This window comes from Balaenoptera acutorostrata, chromosome 11 (genome assembly GCF_949987535.1).
Source record: "Balaenoptera acutorostrata chromosome 11, mBalAcu1.1, whole genome shotgun sequence".
Classification (NCBI taxonomy): domain Eukaryota; kingdom Metazoa; phylum Chordata; class Mammalia; order Artiodactyla; family Balaenopteridae; genus Balaenoptera; species Balaenoptera acutorostrata.
Genome location: NC_080074.1, coordinates 80,553,003 through 80,572,202, shown reverse-complemented (window position 1 = coordinate 80,572,202; position 19,200 = coordinate 80,553,003). Strand labels below are relative to the sequence as shown.

Below are 19,200 nucleotides of genomic sequence, written 5' to 3'. Positions count from 1 at the left end.
CCTCCCAACAAGACCAAACAGTTTACAGACAGGTTCCCTCAAATAGTCATGGATCAAATAATTACAACCTTAAATGAAGGGGCTTCCCTGGTAGCTCAGTGGTTAAGAATCCGCCTGCCAGTGCAGGGGACAGGGGTTCAAGCCCTGGTCCGGGAAGATCCCACATGCTGCAGAGCAACTAAGCCTGTGCGCCACAACTACTGAGCCTGAGCTCTAGAGCCCAAGAGCCACAACTACTGAGCTCATGTGCCACAACTGCTGAAGCCTGCACGCCTAGAGCCTGTGTTCCACAACAAGAGAAGCCACCACAATGAGAAGCCCGCGCACCGCAATGAAGAGTAGCCCCCGCTCGCCGCAACTAGAGAAAGCCCGCGCGCAGCAACGAAGACCCAACGCAGCCAAAAATAAATAAATAAATTTTAAAAAAAAGAACCTTAAATTAATTCTTCTCCATTTTATCTTCCAGACAAAAATGGAATACTTTCCGACTCATTCTATGAAGCTAGAATAATCTTAATGCCAAAAACCAGATAAGATAGTGCAAGGAATAAAAATGATAAGCCAAATCAATAAAAAACATAGATGTAAAACTTTTTTTTTAAAGTCTATTTTTTTTTTTAAAGGAACTCCTTTATTTACTTATTTATTTATTTATTTTTGGCTGTGTTGGGTCTTCATTTCTGTGCGAGGGCTTTCTCTAGTTGCGGGAAGTGGGGGCCACTCTTCATCGCGAAGATGTAAAACTTTTAATCAAAATATTACCAGACTAAATCAAGCCATATCTGAAAACCATGACCAAATCAGGTTTGTCTCAGGAATATAAGGGTGGAATATACATTTTTCACCTTAATAAATGGTTAAAATGAGAAAAACACAATCATCTTACTTGATGCAGAAAGAACATTCAATAAAATATGACATGCATTCATAATTTTTAAAAACTTTGAACACGCTAGGAATAAAAGGAAACTTCTTCAACCTGGTACACAGTATGAGGTATTTACCAAAAACACTACAGCAAATGTTATGCTTAATAGTGAAGCATTAAAAGCATTCTTTTTAACATCAGGAAAAAGACAAGGATGCCTGTTATTATCAATTCCATTCTATACTGTACTGGAAGGCCTAGTTAGTACTACAAGGCAAGCAAAAGAAATAATGGTGACAAAGATTGGAAAAGAAGAAATAAAACCATCATTATTTGCACATTATCACCTACTTTACTATTATAAAACTACCTAGAGACATTAAAGAAAGCCCTTATAAATGGAGAGATATATCATTTTCATGGAGGGGAGACTCAACATTCTAAATACGTTAATTGTCTCAAAACTACATTCAATGAAATTTCAGTAAAAAGAAGGTGGTGAAGAGAACTGTCCTATAAGATACGAAGACTTACTTTAAAGCTATAGTAATTACAACAGCATGATTTACTACAGGGACAGAAAAACTGGCAGAATAAACTGAATGCCCAGAAATACACAGAGGAACTTCATATACAGGAACTTACACATGACTGAAGTGGCACTGCAGATCAGAGGGAGGAAGAATGGTCTATCTAATAACTAGTTACAGATATTTCTAAAATATTAAATTTGATCTTTTCCTCACAACATAAGCAAAAACCAATTTCTTAGAGATGTTAAATATAACTTAAAAACATTTAGGAAAAAAGTGTAGACTATTTTTAAAAACTCAGAATAGAGAAGGATTTCTTAAATAGAACAGAAAGTTAAGTCATAAGAAAGATTTGTAAATGAAAATTTATGATTAAGAGTATCTTAATTCATCAAAAGATCCCTAAAAGAAAATTAACAGCCACAAACTGGAAGGAGACATGTGCTTCTCATATAACTAACCAAGGATTAGTTTCTTGAATATATAATGAAAACTTACTAAGAAAAATGTCTTAATATTTTTGTTTATCACAAAGTAAAACTAGTATTATAATAATATTGGCCAAAGCTGTTAAAATTCTAATGCTTTTTGGATACAGGTCATGGGAACCCACTTTCTGCCATCAAAATATCAAGTTTGATTTTATGATTTATCAACTCCATAATCAATAAGCTATAATGTTTAGTTGAGCATGACTAGCAATTTGTGTTTACAAGGCTCCCAACTTCTTCAAGAAAACTTCAAGCAGCTTCTACTTTCTGACAAGGTTAATTCATGTACAACTTACAAAGGGAGGGGAAGGGAGAGGAGTACTGTGAAGGCTCACAGGCAGGCAGTGCAGCGTGGGCTGTGGGTAACTGCTTATTTCCATTGTGAAGAGTCAAAGAAGGTAATAAGCAAGATCCAAAAATGGTCCTGAGACCTTAATTACTGGTATCAAAAGTTAGACCCTGGTGTTTAAATTCCCCTTTTATTTCTCCACTATTCCTTTGAAAAGATGATCAGACTCCAATCTTCCCACTGTCTTGCTCCAAGTATTTCTAGGCTGCAGAAGAAAAGTACTCTTTTCAGATCTGGGGTCCTAGAAAAGAGCCTTTACCTCTTGGGTTCATTCCCTGCTTAAAATTTCTAGCCAGTTACCACTGCAAAGTGACTGTGATGTCCACACTCTCTAAATAACAGACTGGATAGATTTTTTTTTAATTAATTTATTTTTATTTATTTTTCTTTGGCTGCATTGGGTCTTCGTTGCTGTGTGGACTTTCTCTAGTTGTGGCGAGCGAGGGCTACTCTTCATTGCGGTATGTGGGCTTCTCACTGCGGTGGCCTCTCTTGTTGCGGAGCACAGGCTCTAGGCACGCGGGCTTCAGTAGTTGTGGCACACGGGCTTAGTTGCTCCGCGGCATGTGGGATTTTCCCGGACCAGGGCTCGAACGCGTGTCCCCTGCATTGGCAGGTGGATTCTTAACCACTGTGCCACTGGAGAAGTCCCCAGACTGGATGGATTTAAATGGGCTGTGGGGGACTTCCCCGGTGGTACAGTGGTAAAGAATCTGCCTTCCAATGCAGGGGGACTCAGGTTCGATCCATGCCGCAGGGCAACTGAGCCCGCACACCACAACTACCGAGCCTGGGTGTCTCAACTAGAGAGCCCGCGTGCTGCCAACTACAGAGCCCATGCGCCACAACTACAGAGCCTACGCACCCTGGAGCCCACACGCCACAACTAGAGAGAGAAAACCCGCCTGCCACAACTAGAGAGAAGCCCACGTGCCGCAACTAGAGAGGAGTCCATGTGCCGCAACGAAGATCTCACGTGCCGCAACTAAGACCAACGCAGCCAACAAACAAACAAACAAACAGGGCCCAGGAATGTGTGTGGCAGCATTTTTAAAAAAATAAAGGAAAAAAAAAGGGCTGTGGACAAGAATTTCAAATCAGTCTAGAAGGACATTTTCATCACTGAAATCCATCTACTTTTATTCTTTTTGGGTTTTCATGGTAATTGTTCAAGACTTGTAATGTTTTTAAATTTTATGGCATCAGTGAACAAGAAATGAAGTATCAGATGTTACTAAAACCTCTTAACACAGTCAGGAGAAATGAAGAATGGCACCAGAGTACAAATCAACATAACAACTCTTAATTCATTCCTTCCTTTCTCTAATGGGAGAGACACTTGTCATTGTTAAAATATGCATTTGCGCAGATAATCTACAATTATTTAACATGGTACCTTTACAAAAGACCCTCAGAGGTGAGTTTATAATTTAAAAATAAATACTGAGACAGATAAGGAAAGGTTAAGTGCAGTGTCCAATACAGCTAACATGTGGATAAGTGTTCTGGATAAAGACCGATCCAAGCCCATTCTCAGCTCCACCACGTTACCTAATAGCGGTGTGATCTTGGGTAAGTTACTAAGCTTCCCTGAGCATCAATTTCCTCCTACATAAAAGCATGTGCAGGACTAACTCATTGTTGAGAGGATTAAATGCAGGGGGCAAAAAGACCAAAATGTACAAGGCACTTTAATAGTACAATTCCTAATATAGAGTGATTTCTGTGAATGATTAGAAAATTACTTTATGAGCCTTTTTTTTGTATGACACTTTAAAAATATATGTATGAGAGTTCTACAATCTCAAGATTCACTCTTGTGTTCAGCATAAAAGACCAAGTTACCAAAAAATACTCATTTGAGTACAAAAACATGCTCATAAATATTCAGTCTTAATTTGAAACTGAAATTAATACGTAGATATTAATCAACTATAACTTTTCAACAGACTCCATAAACTAAATGGGATAAGCTAATCAAGCTGAGCAGAAAGATGAGAGCTCAAGACCACAAGCACAGAGACATAAAGTGCTATTTAAAACAGGAAGTGTGATAACGAAGGGTTTTTTTCTTTAAAAAGCATGACATTCAGTATAAGAGAACATTTATTAAGTTCTCAACCCTGAAACAAATGCCTTGACTATTTAATTTAACAAAGTTATACTTTGAATGTAATAATATGTCAGATCCTCACAACTTAAGATGTGCATAATTTTATAGAGGATTATGTAGGACTAATAAAACTGATAATAATTACAACAACATTGGCTATCATTTAGTCAGCACAGGTTTCTTACTTTCTCACAATAAATCAGTGAAAGAGGAAGGAAAAAAACTGTTATCCCCATAAAGATGAACTGACTGACACTCAGGAAGATTATGTAACTTGTCCAAGGTTACAGATAGTAAGTGACAGAACAGAGATTTGAACCCATGATTGTTATCACTTCAAAAACCAATATTCTTTCTGCCCCAAATTGCTTCTCTAGGCAGAACATTAGGAAACGGAACTAAATGACTGGGAAGATCTCTTGAAAATCTAGGATTTAAATTCTTTTTACTAATAAGCTAATATACCTGAGGGTATTAAGCTTCAAGCCCCTGTCCCAACAAGCAACTCTCCAGCCCCTAACCCCTTCAGGGAAAAAAGCAAGACAGGAAGATGTAGAAAGGAAGAAAGAATTACTTAACATTAAATCTTTCAGATACAAAAGGGTGATCTGCCGGTAATGACCAGCACTAAGAAAGTGAGAACACGAGGACAGGAAAGAATTTAGATTAGTCATTAGAGAAGAACTTCCTGACAACAAAAATTGAGACACCGGAACACATTATCAGAGAACATTATGTAGGATAAACTGAAGAAAATACAACCTCATGAAGGGCTGTCAACACATAAACAGTGTCAACATACACACAAGATGGGGAAGTACAAATATAGCCTACTTGGCTCAGCCTCATTTATAATTTAAAATAGAAAAGAAAAAAAGGAAACTGGTAAAATAAGCTTGACAGCAACAGTCAGGAGACTGCACTACAATTCTGTCAGCCTAAGTACAAGTTAGCAAAATGCTAACCCAATATTTGTGCCACATTTTTCAAAAGACCCATCAAGGCACAGGTACCATTTTATATTTTCCTTCAATTCACTATCCATTAAAACACAGCATCTCTATTTCCTCTCCAAATTCATGTTCAGACTAGAACCAGTGCTCTAGTCTAGGCTCAAAGTTAGTCATCACAGATGCACTGGTAAAATAAAACCCAAATTCTGCTAGTTTCTTTAGTATGTTTTGGGAGAATTTTGAATGAAAAATATCACAAAGATAACTTCCTTTGGGATTAAAAACAAAACAAAAAACCCCCACATAACTTTGGTGGAATTATTAGACCTAGGAGAATCGTGTCTGTTCCATACGCCTATACCCCTTTCTCTCACTACATGAAATCAACCCATCCAAAGTTGATCGCCTTAGGAAACTGCAGAGTCAACGATTCCGTTTATCCCTTTCCAATGTCAGCTGAGTCTTGATGTGAACCTTTACTAACCTGTAAAAAAATGAGAAGTCTACATGTTCCTGGTAGTAAGAGGATTTCTCACTTTCATTATAAAAAGAAATATGTTTCTTTTATGATGATTATGTTATTATCAGGGAAAAAAAGGGCTACTTCCATTAAAAAACAAATACACTCAAGTCAGCCAAGTTAATGCTTTTATATTCCTTCCCTTTTCTTCTCTACAGCCACTGCCATCCAAAAGAGAAGTAACCTCTCAGCCTCTGGTCCTACCTAAAACCCTCTCCTTTACACAAGACAGAAGAGACTTCGGACCATTAATTATTTGGTTCTAATAATATACCCCAGTAGTTGAGAGCATAAGTACTTGCTTTTGGGAGACCTAAAATCTAGGGCAGACCTACCTTGTGAGTAGAGAAGGATCTGCATCTCTAAAAGAACACAGGTAAACACCTGTACCAAGTTCTCCAGGCCCAGGAGCTCGAAGACCTCTCGGAGCGGGTAATCGGAAAGAGGAAGTTCACTGGGGCCCGGCCTCTGACAGATGACAGGTTCATAAACACCATAAAATTTCAGTGATCTCCCTGGAGGAGGAAGGGGCACCTCATAGAGAATATTATGGATGTAGCTCTCAAGCGGCAAGGGCGGTGGCTGCTGTGAGGTAACTGCCTTGTAAAGCTGGATAAGGAATTTCTTGCAGGCCTGCATGAAAGGCAGTGGTGTGATCAAACATATACTTTTTGAAACATACAGGGTGTCTCTGCTGATGTCATAAGAGTTGTATCGCTGGAGTTTCAAAAGGGAAGTTGTATCTCCCTCGTCAATACTGCTTGCCAGTGAGTCCATGCTGCAGGAGGATGAAGCGTACAAGCTGCTGTAATGCTCTGCGTTGTGCATCTGGTAGAGCGTCTGCATTGCTGTGCAGATTTGCTTACTCGTAACTTCTTCATAAAAAGTGAGAACAAAACCGTAGGTACGAGAACCATCTTCCCGGGTAATTATAAATGAGTGGAACTGAGGGTCTTTATTGTCAGTTTGTGTTCTGAAAGATAGCCCTTTAGGCATGCACAACTGTGGAGGAAGGAGAAGAAAAGCATCAGAAGGCAGTACACAAACAACTTCAAACCAGAAAAAAATGTTTGTGAAGCTCCATCTGAGCTTGTGACCTTCATTAAGTCATGTAACTTCTCTGAGCCTCGGTTTCTTTATCTACAACATTTGCTGCATCAGTGACTTGAAGACAAAATATGCAAGGGCACTATACAAATATTTAGTATTTAAGGACTATTTTTAGAGTAATGTTGATAATGTTTCAGAGGAATACACAGACAGGTGAAGGCTCATTTGATAAATGGAAAAAAAGTTAAACACAGAATAATAAAAACATCATTTTTGCTATTTTGAACAATATTATCCTTAGGAAAATAAACTTTGAAAATTAAATGATTTTTTATTTACTGAAGCAGAAGGGTAGAAACAAGACATTTTAGATTATTTCCAGCAGAGATCATGCCCCAGGTCTTGGGAACTACCCAAGATTGAGTCAAACTTGGGAATAAAATTACATGAGGAGTTAAAGATGCTATATTTAAGATACTTACAAAGCACAAGAAATTAAAATCGAGTCTTTAAAACATTTTAAACAAATTACAGAAAATTTGAAATACACTAAGGAAAACAGAACTTGTAATTCAACTATCCTAAAATAACGATCATTATTAACTTTTCTATTATTCCTTTCTACTTTTGTATTACAATATACTTTCTGCATAGAAATAATTTTACCATACATTATGACATTTTTTTTTCAGATTTAATAATCGATCTGGTGTAAAATTTATAAGTTCTCCCAAATCCCCACATTACCAAAAAAATGTAATTCACTTAAGAGTTACATGTCCTTCATCCAAACTGTGAACAAACACTTACTAAGTGCCTTTCTGAGCTAGGCCCTGTGACGGTGAGACAACGGTGAGAAAGACACAGTTCCTGCTCCTCTGAAGCTTCCACTCCAGTAAGGATGACAGATGATTAAAGAATTATAACGTATTAGAAGTGCTATGATAGGGTAAATATAGGCTGCTAGGATAAAAACACAGCAGGAGGACATAAATGAGAAAAGAGGGAGCCACCAGGGGAAAAAATGAAGGAAGCCCAAGCGGAGACCTGAGGATAGGTATAGGTGTCTATAGGTGTTAGCGAGATGAAGAGAAGGCAGAGAGGGCACGTGCAAAAGCCCAGAAGACAGAATGTGAGCTTTTGGGGAACTGAAACCTGCTCACTGTGGGTGGGGAGCAGAATGCAAGGTGGGGGGAGCGGAGAGCGAACGCAGGAGACATTAGGTCATGAAGTGGCTTGGAGAGTCACGGCAGGAGCCTCAGGAGGACGCTGGGAAGTCTCGGAAGGGTTGTTAGCAGGAGAGGGACAGAAACAGATGTGCCTCTTAGCTCGTCAACCTTCCGGCATGCAAGGGCAGTGGTTTTCGCAGGACTCCAAGGAGGCAGCAGGAACGCTTAGAGCCACGGAGTCATCTTTGACTCTTCTCTTTCTCTCTCACCCCATTACCCAATCCATCAAAAAAAATGATCAGTTCTCCCTTCAAAAATATATTCAGAAACAAATTCTATCTTTACTCTTACTACTCTAATCTAAGCCATATTCTTCTCTGGCCTGGATGACTATTTAATAGCCTGCTAACCAGTCTCCCTGCTTTTGCCCTCGTCCCCCATAACCTGCTCCCCATCTAGCAGCCAACATGATCCTTAAAAACATACATTAGATCATGCCACTCTATTCAAAACCGTCCAATGGTCTCTCATTTTGCGAGAAGGTGAAATCCCCACACTGTAAGGCCCTTGTGAGGCCCTGCGTGACTTGGCCCCGGCGACTTCTCTGTCTCCATCCTCCACTGCTCTTTAGCTCACCTACTCTGCTGGGGGCCTTCAGACAATCCCAGCCCTCGGCCTGGAACCACCCTAACTCACATCCAGTAGAGCAGAGGGGCTACCCTGCCAAACCCGACTCAAACTGCAGATCTGTAAGCAAAACGAGGATTTAGTTGTTTTAAATCAAGAGACTACAGCCCTGAGGTCAAATCCAATCTGCCAGTTGTTTTTGAAAATAAAATTTTATTGGAACACCATCACGCGCCTCCATTTAAGCACTGTCTACAGCTGCTTTTGCACTACAACAGCAGAGCTGAATAACTGCAACAGAGACTGCATAGCCCACAACGCTCAACTATTTACTATCTGGCCCTTTGTGGAAAAAAAACCCCTGCCAGCCTATGTTTTAAGCCACTTAAGTAACATTGGGATGGTTGTTATAGAGCTATATATACCCAAAACACTCCCTTACTTCCTGTAAGTCTCCATATAAATACTACCTTAAAGAGGCCTTCCTTTATCTTTCCATAAAAAACAGTGTTTTCATCCTATAAATGCCATTAAAATGTCACTTCTTCTCTAAAAAGTCTTTGTTGAATGAAGCAGTTAAAATCTTGCACCATAGTATACATATGTACATTGTATACTGACACACAGTAGTTTCTCGAATTTTGTTTCATCTCTAGATTGAAAACTACTCAAGGACTGGTAATAGCCTTAACCATTCAAGAGTACCACACATGGAACAATACACTATTTGGGGCCGCAATAAATGGTGACTGATAAAGATAAAAAGTAAAAATTGTGAAGCTCAGCATAAGTATCCCAGTGAAAATGTCTTTACATTTCATATCACTGAATATAAGAATTGGAAAGAGCCACGGTAGCTTTACTTAATTATTATTATATATGTATGTTGACAAAAATTAAATTACTGTGTACATTTGGGCAAAGTAAGATATAGATTTAGGTAAAACACATGAATACCTCGATTTGTTAGGGGGAAATTTTGCTTATTCCTAATCTTGGGAATAAAAGGCCATGGCAGAATATTTTCATAATGAGGCCTTCATAATTAAAGCTGCTTTCACCATAACAAGTCAATGAGATCTTCTACTGAGTATGAATGAAAACTCATCTGACACATTTACTATAGTCAATAAAGATTGTAGGAAGGATGATCTGAATCAGTCTTGCTCCAGGCTAAGCTCAAACCTGCATAGTATAGTGCATGGCACACAGAAGTATTTGTAGAATGAATGAATGAATAAATGAATGAACAAGAAAACAAAAACAACAGTTCGGGGTACAGGATCAGATTTAGTTCATCTGTTCATTCAATCTGTAGTTCTCTTTTTACATCAAATAGGCAACACAGAAACACAGTGACTTCCAAAGTCAACATAAAGACTTAATTTAATTGACAGGGTTTCCTGACATCATAAACCACAAAATTCCAGCTCAAACTGTTTTTGAACAGCTGCCAAATATTCCCTCAAGGATTTGTAGTTTTCATCAGCATGCATTCAAACATCTACAGGAAAAGCTTGCCAAAAGTTGTGCTCAAAATGAAGAATGACTTTCTATGCTACAGATAACAGATGTAAGAATTATTAAATTCCCTTCCTACACATCAACAAAACTAAGAATTATATTTCTAATCTGGGAACCATAAATTGGAAAATGCTATTGCTTTTTCATTTTTAAAAGTGAGAATCATATGATTTGTCAAGTTATTTTTCATAATCCTAAACTGTAAGTCAAGATTTGCTCACCATGGCATTCAACAACATATTTTATCCCCTGATATTGCTGTTTACCAACAATATCCCCTCCCCACCCCATTCTCCCACAACAACTAAAAATTTAGAGTTGTCACTGCTGACCAGATTGTCGCTGGCCATCAGATTACTCTAGCCAAATTGGGCTCACAATGCTGTGTACCTCTCCTGGTTTGAGTGACCAAATGTCCTTATTATCTCTCTGGACTCTTTTAGGCAGTGTGGCTAGAATTTTAACAATTCTTTTTTCCATTTTCTATACTTCTATTAATCCCATTCCTTCTCTCTTACTATACAAATAAAACTCTCAATGAGTCAGTTTGCCCTTCCTTTCTTCCTTCCTTCTTTCCCTCTCTCTTTCCTTTCTTCATTGAATAAACATTTATTTTATGACATGTATTGCATTAGATCTTGATAACTCAAAAGACAAATATGAAAATAATCCCTTACTTCTGGGAGCTTCTAGCCTAATAGGAAAGAGACATATAAACCAGCAGTTACAAAATAATGTGATCAATACTGCTACAGAGTGTGTTCCAAGTATTACAGGAATAGAGAAGACAGAGCACCTAACCATTCCTGTTTAAGAGATGGTTTTGTAGTGGAGGTGACACTTGAACAAAGACAGGGAATGGAAGTACTGTAAGCAAGCATATAGACCTTCATTTATTCAATGATTAGAACCTCTACTATGTGCAAAGCTAGGGATGTAGCAATGAATAAAAGAGTGTTCCTGTCCTAATGGTACTTACTTTATAGCAGGAGACAGGGAGTAGACTATCAGCTACATAATTAATTAATTGCAACTGTAACAGTGCTATAAAAAGGTACAAGGTGCCAAGAGAGCCTAAGGGGACATGGCTGAATGCTGGAAGGGTGATGGAAGGTGGTGGTTAGAGATGGTTTCTCTGAGGAAATCATGTTTACAATGAAATCTGAAGGGTCAATACGAAGAATTCACTAGGGGAAGGAGAAGTGGAAGAGCCTTCCAAAGAGAGGCGAAAGCAGAAGCAGAAGCTGTAGTGTGAAGAACAGAAAGGACAGGAGCAGGAGGCCAGTTAGACAGCTATTGCAGGAATCCAGGTAAGAAAGCTTGTTGGTTTGGACTAAGGCGGGTATGTAGAAGCAGAGAGAAGTAGATGATATCTGATTGCATATGGGAGAGGGTGAGAAAGTGGGAACTTTCAAGCATGATGCTAGATTTTTGGCTTAGGCACCTAGGTAGATGGTTGTACCATTCACTGACCAAGATTGGCAGGAAGACTGTGAATTCAGTTTTGGGCATGCTGAGTTTGAGATGCCGGTGAAATATTCTAGCTGCGATGTTAAGAAAACAAGTGGGCTCCCCCAGTAATGGCTGGATTAAAGCCCCCATTCCTATGATTTTATTGTGAGACATGAACTTAAAGCTGGGTCAAAATGAGGGCTTACTTTCATTCCAATGTCAGATCTATTAATGTAACTAAGGGTTATCCATTTCAAATTCAAGTACTTCCTGAGTCTGTCAAAAGTATATAGTGCTCTTTTTCCTTGCATTTTCCAAGATGGATGTCTAAATAGGTTTTTTCCAGCCAACCCTTTACCCTTTACTCTTCGCTCATCATTCCACTCCACCCTTCTTTGTGATCAAAGTAAATAGTAAATTGTAAACTTAGAGCTTTACAGATTATAAAGAGCTATATAATAGTTATTACTCTTTAGTTACCTGAAATATCATACATTAGATGTTTCATTTAGGACATATATACAAAAAAGAATCTTTATATTTCACAAAACTTGCTTAAAAAGGTATTAACCATATTTTCTTCCTAACAATTCCTAGGTTCTCTACATTCTTAAGGATAAGCTCCATCTATTAGAACATTACATAGACAGTCATGGATGCCAATATGCAGATTTCCTTAAAAAGATCTGAAATGGAGGCGGTGGGGTGTGGGGGGAAGACAGGGGAACTTCAGCTCCATTTGCAATGTTTTGTTTCATTTAAGAGGAAAGGTATGACTCTGAAGCAAATCTGTCAAATGTTGACATCTGTTAGTTCTGGGTGGTGGGTATATGACTTGTTTTGTTCTCTCTGTTTTATTATACTTCCATTTTTTTCCCCCACAAAAATCTGTGAATCCACAACCAAAAGAGACATAAAAGCAATTAATTCAGAAGCAATTTCAAATGTCACATATCTATTTTCTGTTATATATGTACTGCACTCATATACATGGCATTTTTTTTATTTAACAAGTTTCATTGCTTTGGGGTACTTAATTTGTATGAAATTAATGACCCTTATCCAAAGCTCCACTTTGTTAGCAGAATGAGTGATATTACAGAAGGCGATAATTTATTGGAGTGGGGTTTTGCTAAAGGCAAGAACAAAGCTTTATACCTTTAGGTGGGAATAAATTATAGCTTCATACAAATGTACTTACTAATAAATCAAAGAGGAAATTAAGGGAAGTAAATCTATGACCCAAATGCAGACTAGTTTAATGGGATGTTTTTCAGAGATTTTTCAAGGAGTACCAGCAAATCCCTTTAGATTTGCAGCAATAAACAAAATGTTGTATGGTGCTTAAGCGTCGAAACACAAGCCTACGTGTCTATTCTTCAGAGGGAAATGTTTTCTGCTTATGTAAAATAACTCAGAGAGAAGGCATAAAGAAAATATCAAAGACAGGTCAAGGAAGCTGATAATTGCTTTAAAGATGAATGTTATGCAGATAGAGGTAAAGGCTAACACAGATATCTTGCTGTTAATCCCTCCAAATGATTAAAAGTAATAAAACACATCAAGTGTGGCATTTTGTTCCAAATGACTGTGGATTCATATTGTAGAAAGAAACTGGTTTTGGACACCATTCTGATTTCTCACAGAATAATTTATACTTTGAAATATATTACTAATTTAAGAAGATTAAGTGTTGTAATCTGTTTACATTCTTATCCATTTTTCCACTGCTTCATTTAGGCACTCTTTTCTTTAATATCTTTCCATTAATTTGCTGGCATAAGCAGCTGATAAATTATTTTTTGTCACTGCTGTTTGCTCACTATTTTAATCAGAAGCTTGTCTGTGCTCCTCCAAGTCTCATAAATATAACTAACAGTTGTGTTCCTCTTAATACCTATAGCACTGTCTTCACCAAAGATGAGGTTAGGCCCCACGGTATGAACTTCCAGCAAAAAGGCAACTCTCATTATTTTGGTATAGGGTAACAGTTAAGAGAAATAAGTACACTGTGCTCTGTAAAGAATCAAAGTTGAACTGCCAAATGCCTTAGGCATCTGTCCTTAGAAAAAGTACCATGCTATTCCATCCTTGGAGTAAGTCCAGACTGGAATGGGTCTACTGTGATAGAGAAATACCACAAAGGATCCAATGTGACCCATATCATTTTGGGGCATGTCAAAACCAAGTTACATAGCTTTTCTTTGGGGGAGGCAGCATGCAGGTGGGAAAAAAGTGAGCTAGAGAGTAAAAATGATCTGGATTTAACCTCTGAGACTCCCTGTATAACTCTGGGCAAGTAAACTGAACCTCTGTAAAATATGAATAAGAATCCTCACTGGGTACATGTAAGCATGTACGTGAAAGTAACATACATGAGGTATCCAGTGGGCATCTACTACTAAATATTAATTTTCTTCCCTTACAGTATCACATCATAATGGGGTCTTTTGGCTCCACCTTTAAAATACTCAAAAAGAACCACAACTATGTGTCTCACTCCACCTTTCTTTTTTTCTTTTTTGGCCACGCCGCATGGCATGTGGGATCTTAGTTCCCCGACCAGGGGTGGAACCCATGCCCCCTGCAGTGGAAGTGTGAAGTCTTAACCACTGGACCGCCAGGGAAATCCCTGTCCACCTTTAATCACTTCTGTGCCTATTGTGCCTGATCTCTGATTTACTCATTTTGGGGGCCCCTGATTTTTATAATCACAGAGATCATGGAGGAACAAAATATTATCCAGTCTTCTAAGAAGGACCCTTCCTAAATGACCTGAAAATTATGACCTACTGTATTTTTAAGAACCTCTAAAGGGACTTACAATCACCACTGGTAACTCATTACATTAATTTAAATTCCTTATAAACAAATTCCTACTAATGTCTAAATGATGCATTGAAGTTCCTTTCCTACCTTACTTTGTGACTATGATAAATTACAGACCCATCATACAACATTCCCTGAAATATGAAAACTGTAATCATGCTCCTTCCATCAGGCTCCACTTCAGGCCAAGAAAATGATATCACTGTTACCAAAGTGTCTATGTATTAATTAATACGAATTCACCACACAGCTTAATAGCCGGAAAAGAAAATGGGCTTTGAGGGTCTGTTATATACACTTATTAGCTATGGGGACCTTAGGCAAGTTACTTAACCTCTCTGAGCTTCATTTTCTACATCTGTAAAATGAGGATAATATATCTTAAAGAATTTTTTATTTAAAGGGTTAAATTAAATGAAATAATGTAGACATTCAAAATATAGTCACTATTGTCATCTTAAAATAAAAAGAAGGCTGAAGAGAAAAAACAAAAACAAAAACCAAACACATACCATGTTTACTGCATCTTGATCGAAAGGGTTCCATTCTATATTCTGAGGATAGTGGGCCAGAACTTTGGATTTGAATGTTCTTCTCAAAGGACTCTGGTCAAAATTTTCACCTACAACAGATAATTAGTAATTAGTTAATATCTAGAATTTTTTCAAAAGCATGTCATAGTTTTATTTTTATTTTGTATATATACTGACTGATAATGTTGAAATCTGATTCAATTTCTACCTCTAATAGTCTCAGTTGTAAATTTTTCAATGGACAACTGAAAAGGAACTGTTAATAAGAGATCTGCATTTAAAAGTTCAGAATCTGAATTTTAAAATCTTGGCTACACAACTGATACTAAAAATCAAGACATGCTAAAATAATCCTTGCTGTAACCTAATTACTGTCCTCATTTCAACATGTGGTGACCAAAAAAAAAAAAAAAAAAAAAAATCTATTTGGAAACATTGAACTCACTAAAGAAACATCTCAAATTAAGCTAATTATACTTCTTAAGATCCTGAAATTTTGTACATGGATAGACTGAATGCTGCAGTGCCCAAAGGAGGCAACTTTGCTTGAGTTCCCACAAAAATCTCTGGTAAATTTGACTGCATCTCCATGCTTTTACAAGTAACATTATTAACAGAATCAGAAACATCATTACTGAGTTGTCTGGTTTAGCAGACAGAACACATTAAGCACACTAACCTCTGAAAAGAAACAAGCTATTCTAAGCCAATTTCATCACCTGTTAAAATTCTGGAAAGGTAAAAGGCTATCCTTTGATTATTATATATAAGAAAATTCAGTAATAACTGTTAGCTCAGTTCTTTATGTCCTTGACCAAATTAACTCCCATGAGACCTGTTACCTCCAAATGCCTTACTTTCACAAAATATTTTAATATGGATGGATCTTAAATTCTCAGTGTCAAAAAGTTGAGATTAAGGAATTAGAAGACCTTGGGAGCAATACCATTCTGTCTCCTGTGTTCTTTCTACTTGTTAAGTTCTAAGTAAGTACAAAACACAAGCTGATGTATCAAAAGATAAATGCCACCTACCAGTATTTGTACAAATAAAAATATCATAAAGCAATTCAAGAGTCATATTTGGACACCTAGTTAGACTCAGTTTCCATCTCTGGTAAAATATAAAAGACGTATACTAAAACACCTTTCAATGCAAAACTTATCAGATCACAGGAGGGAAAAGTCACACTGTAAAATCTTGTTGGAGACTGCAATATAAAATACACAGGAGAGTTTTTGAATAAAGGCACATAATTTAAATAGATTTACTGAAGCAACTAACCTTTTACTTCTAATTTAAGCCCTTGGCTAATGATCATTTTCCTTTGGATTCCTCTTACTTATTTGGGCAAGCACTTCATCTCTATGTCTTTCTACCTCATATTTCCATCTTCTAAGAGATAGAGAGCTTTCACTTCTAGAAGAGAAGCTGTCAAAGGCATCCCTAAGGAAAGTTTATCAATTTCTGCACCATGCCTCTAGGGTATGGGAAAGTCAATGGAAAATGTGAAACCATCCATGGGTCACTACATCTGAAGAAAGGAGTCAGGGCTCATGGTTGATTTCAAAAAGGGTAAATGGTACTAGATTTAAGCTGGTACTAGATTCTCATGCAAACGCTAAGAAGTTTTAGATTATTTACTTCTTCATTAAAAAAAGAAAGGTTACTTTTCACTTCAAGTCAGAGAAAAAGAAAAACAAAAATTCTCTCCTGGTTCTAAGGTTTATGCTGCTGACTGTGCTAGTGACACAGCAACGGGATATCCTCAGATAATACCCAGCCATCAAGAAACGCTCTCCTTCGCCCACCCTCAAATACCAAAAATGCTTATTTTATCATTCACAAATGTAAATAAAATAGGAAATACTGCAGGAGCAGAAGAAACAGCATATAATGCAGGATGTAACTCCTTGCAACACTTACCTTTTAATGAATTCCTGCCTCAGTTTGGTTAAAATAGTAACATTATCTTCATTCATATATCAAGTTACTAATGGGTCGGGAAATAAATCAGAAAAGTCATGACACTGCCATTTTCAATATAATTGTCCTGTTAAGGAAGGAACACCACACCCTCTTGAGGCACAATGAATCAACCAGAAGAGAGAGAAGGAAAACCACCTCCAGGGAAAAAGAATTTCACAAAAACAAAAACCCAGGAAACAGAAATACATATCTAACAAAAGAAAAACAGAACCACCACCACCACCATCACTTCTTATGAGACTGCTTTAAAAGGGGGGAAGATCATTGCTATATACACAGCTGTCTTGGCAAATATTATTTTGAAGAAAATTTGGAGAAAATCTGAGTGATAATTCTGATAACACTGTTAAGGATTCAGAAGTGAGTAAATGCAGCTACTCCTACTAGTACCAGTCAAAGAAGAGAATCTTGGAGATGCCTTTTGGAGGTGTGAGACAGAGCAACAACCTAACCTTTGCACTTTGAACCCATAAACCTCTAACGTAGAATTTATTGCTAGGACTTAGCAGGAAAAATGAATCAGTCTAAGAATTTGGATTCCCAGGAAATGGAAATTACATAAGTATGCTTTACTTAACTTAAAATCCACCTTTTAAACATTATCCTGAAATAAACAAGGATTATAAATTTGTGCAAATATTAATATCCCCCACGACAACTACAAGTGGACTTAATTTCAAGTAATATTGCCAAGTAACCTCCTACTGACCTTAAGCTACAATTAAGACTCTCCTCCTAAGAAAATAGGACATATCTGCCAAGAGAGCTTAAACACTAATGAATAAATAATTTCTTCAAGACTTGAAGCAAATGAGGTCTTTACAAAAATTAAGATGCAAATGAGAGAACAGAAATACAAAATAATATCTTTTTTTTTGCCTAAGCAAAACTGAATAAAGAAGCAATTTGATGGGCTTGGGATGAATTAAAATAATAATTTCTAACACCTCAACTTTTATTTTTATTTTTACCTGAAGTCGTATTTGCAGCATCTTGGCTCTTGCCATGACGATCTGCTTCTAGCCATTGGTACAAAACTACATAATGTAACAGAAACAAAAAAGCTTTATGAACAAAGAAACACAAACAAACAAAAAAGCAAAAATGACTGTGAAGAATGGAAAATGAGAATTAAAAAATTAAACAAAAGCAATTAAACATGAGACATTAACATCAACGGAACATAGCTTAACACTAATAGTACGTAGCTTATAAGCTATTAGTAATAAGAAAGGAAAGAGAATAGGTAATTGTATTTTAATGTAATAAGCGAAATGCTATTGAAACATCTGTAACAGTTATTCATATGGGAAAAAGTACACACTTTTCTTAATGCTAATTTAAAGAGAAATCTCAGGAGAAAGCTAATGTTTCTATAGTCAGATATAATAAAATATGGTAGCAAGACCAAATGGACTAAATGACCAACTATGGAAATTGCATCCCAATTTCTGCAAACCTATCAGAATGGCTGAAGTCCAAAAAACTGACTATACCAAATGCTGACAAGTACGCAAAGAGACAGAACTCTCGTAAATTGGTGGTGGTAATGCAAAAAGGGAGAGCCACTTAGGAAAGACAGTTTGCTGTTTCTTACAAGGCTAATAAACATAGTCCTACTACATGATCCTATAACCCCAGTCTAATCAGTAGAGAAACATAATACAAATTTCAAGAGGAGCAACCTACAATATACCTGATGAATACTTGTCAAAACTGTCAAGGTCATCAAAAACAAGTAAGGTCTGAGAAACTGTCATAGCCGAGAGGAGCCTAAGGAGACAAGACAACTGAATGTAATGTGGTATCCTGGATGGGTTCCTCCAACAGCAAAAGGACATTAAGTAAACAAAAGGAAATCTGAATGGAGTATAGACTTTAGTTAACAATAATGTATCACATTGATTCATTAATTGCAACACAAGCATCCTACTACCCTAGGATGTTAATGACAGGGAAAACTGTGCATGGAGGGAGGTGTGGTGGGGTGTATATGGGAACTCTCTTATTATCTTCTCAATTTTTCTGTAAATCTAAAACTGTTCTAAAAATCAAGTCTGTTTTTAAAAATTACATTCCAGTATTTAATGTAAGGGCAAAAACATATATTATATCCAATCTTATAAGTAGTCTACCTTTTGTAAAGGCTAACACAGATATCTTGCTGTTAATCCCTCCAAATGATTAAAAGTAATAAAAC

At 37.2% G+C, this 19,200-nt stretch overlaps 1 protein-coding gene across 6 annotated transcripts in view; it reads right to left on the bottom strand.

Annotated features, from left to right (window-relative positions):
- Positions 1 to 19,200, bottom strand: part of DENND5B (DENN domain containing 5B) — a 221,568-nt gene that overhangs the window by 102,338 nt on the left and 100,030 nt on the right. For 4 of the 6 annotated variants that reach the window (XM_057556534.1, XM_057556537.1, XM_057556536.1 and 1 more), the window contains exons 2-4: positions 17,972 to 18,037; positions 14,991 to 15,100; positions 6,163 to 6,829 (exon numbers count right to left, since the gene is read on the bottom strand). In XM_057556534.1, the coding sequence (XP_057412517.1) occupies positions 6,163 to 6,829; positions 14,991 to 15,100; positions 17,972 to 18,037 (843 nt within the window). The remainder of the gene's footprint in view (positions 1 to 6,162; positions 6,830 to 14,990; positions 15,101 to 17,971; positions 18,038 to 19,200) is intronic. The other 2 variants (XM_057556535.1, XM_057556539.1) reach the window with 1 other exon arrangement.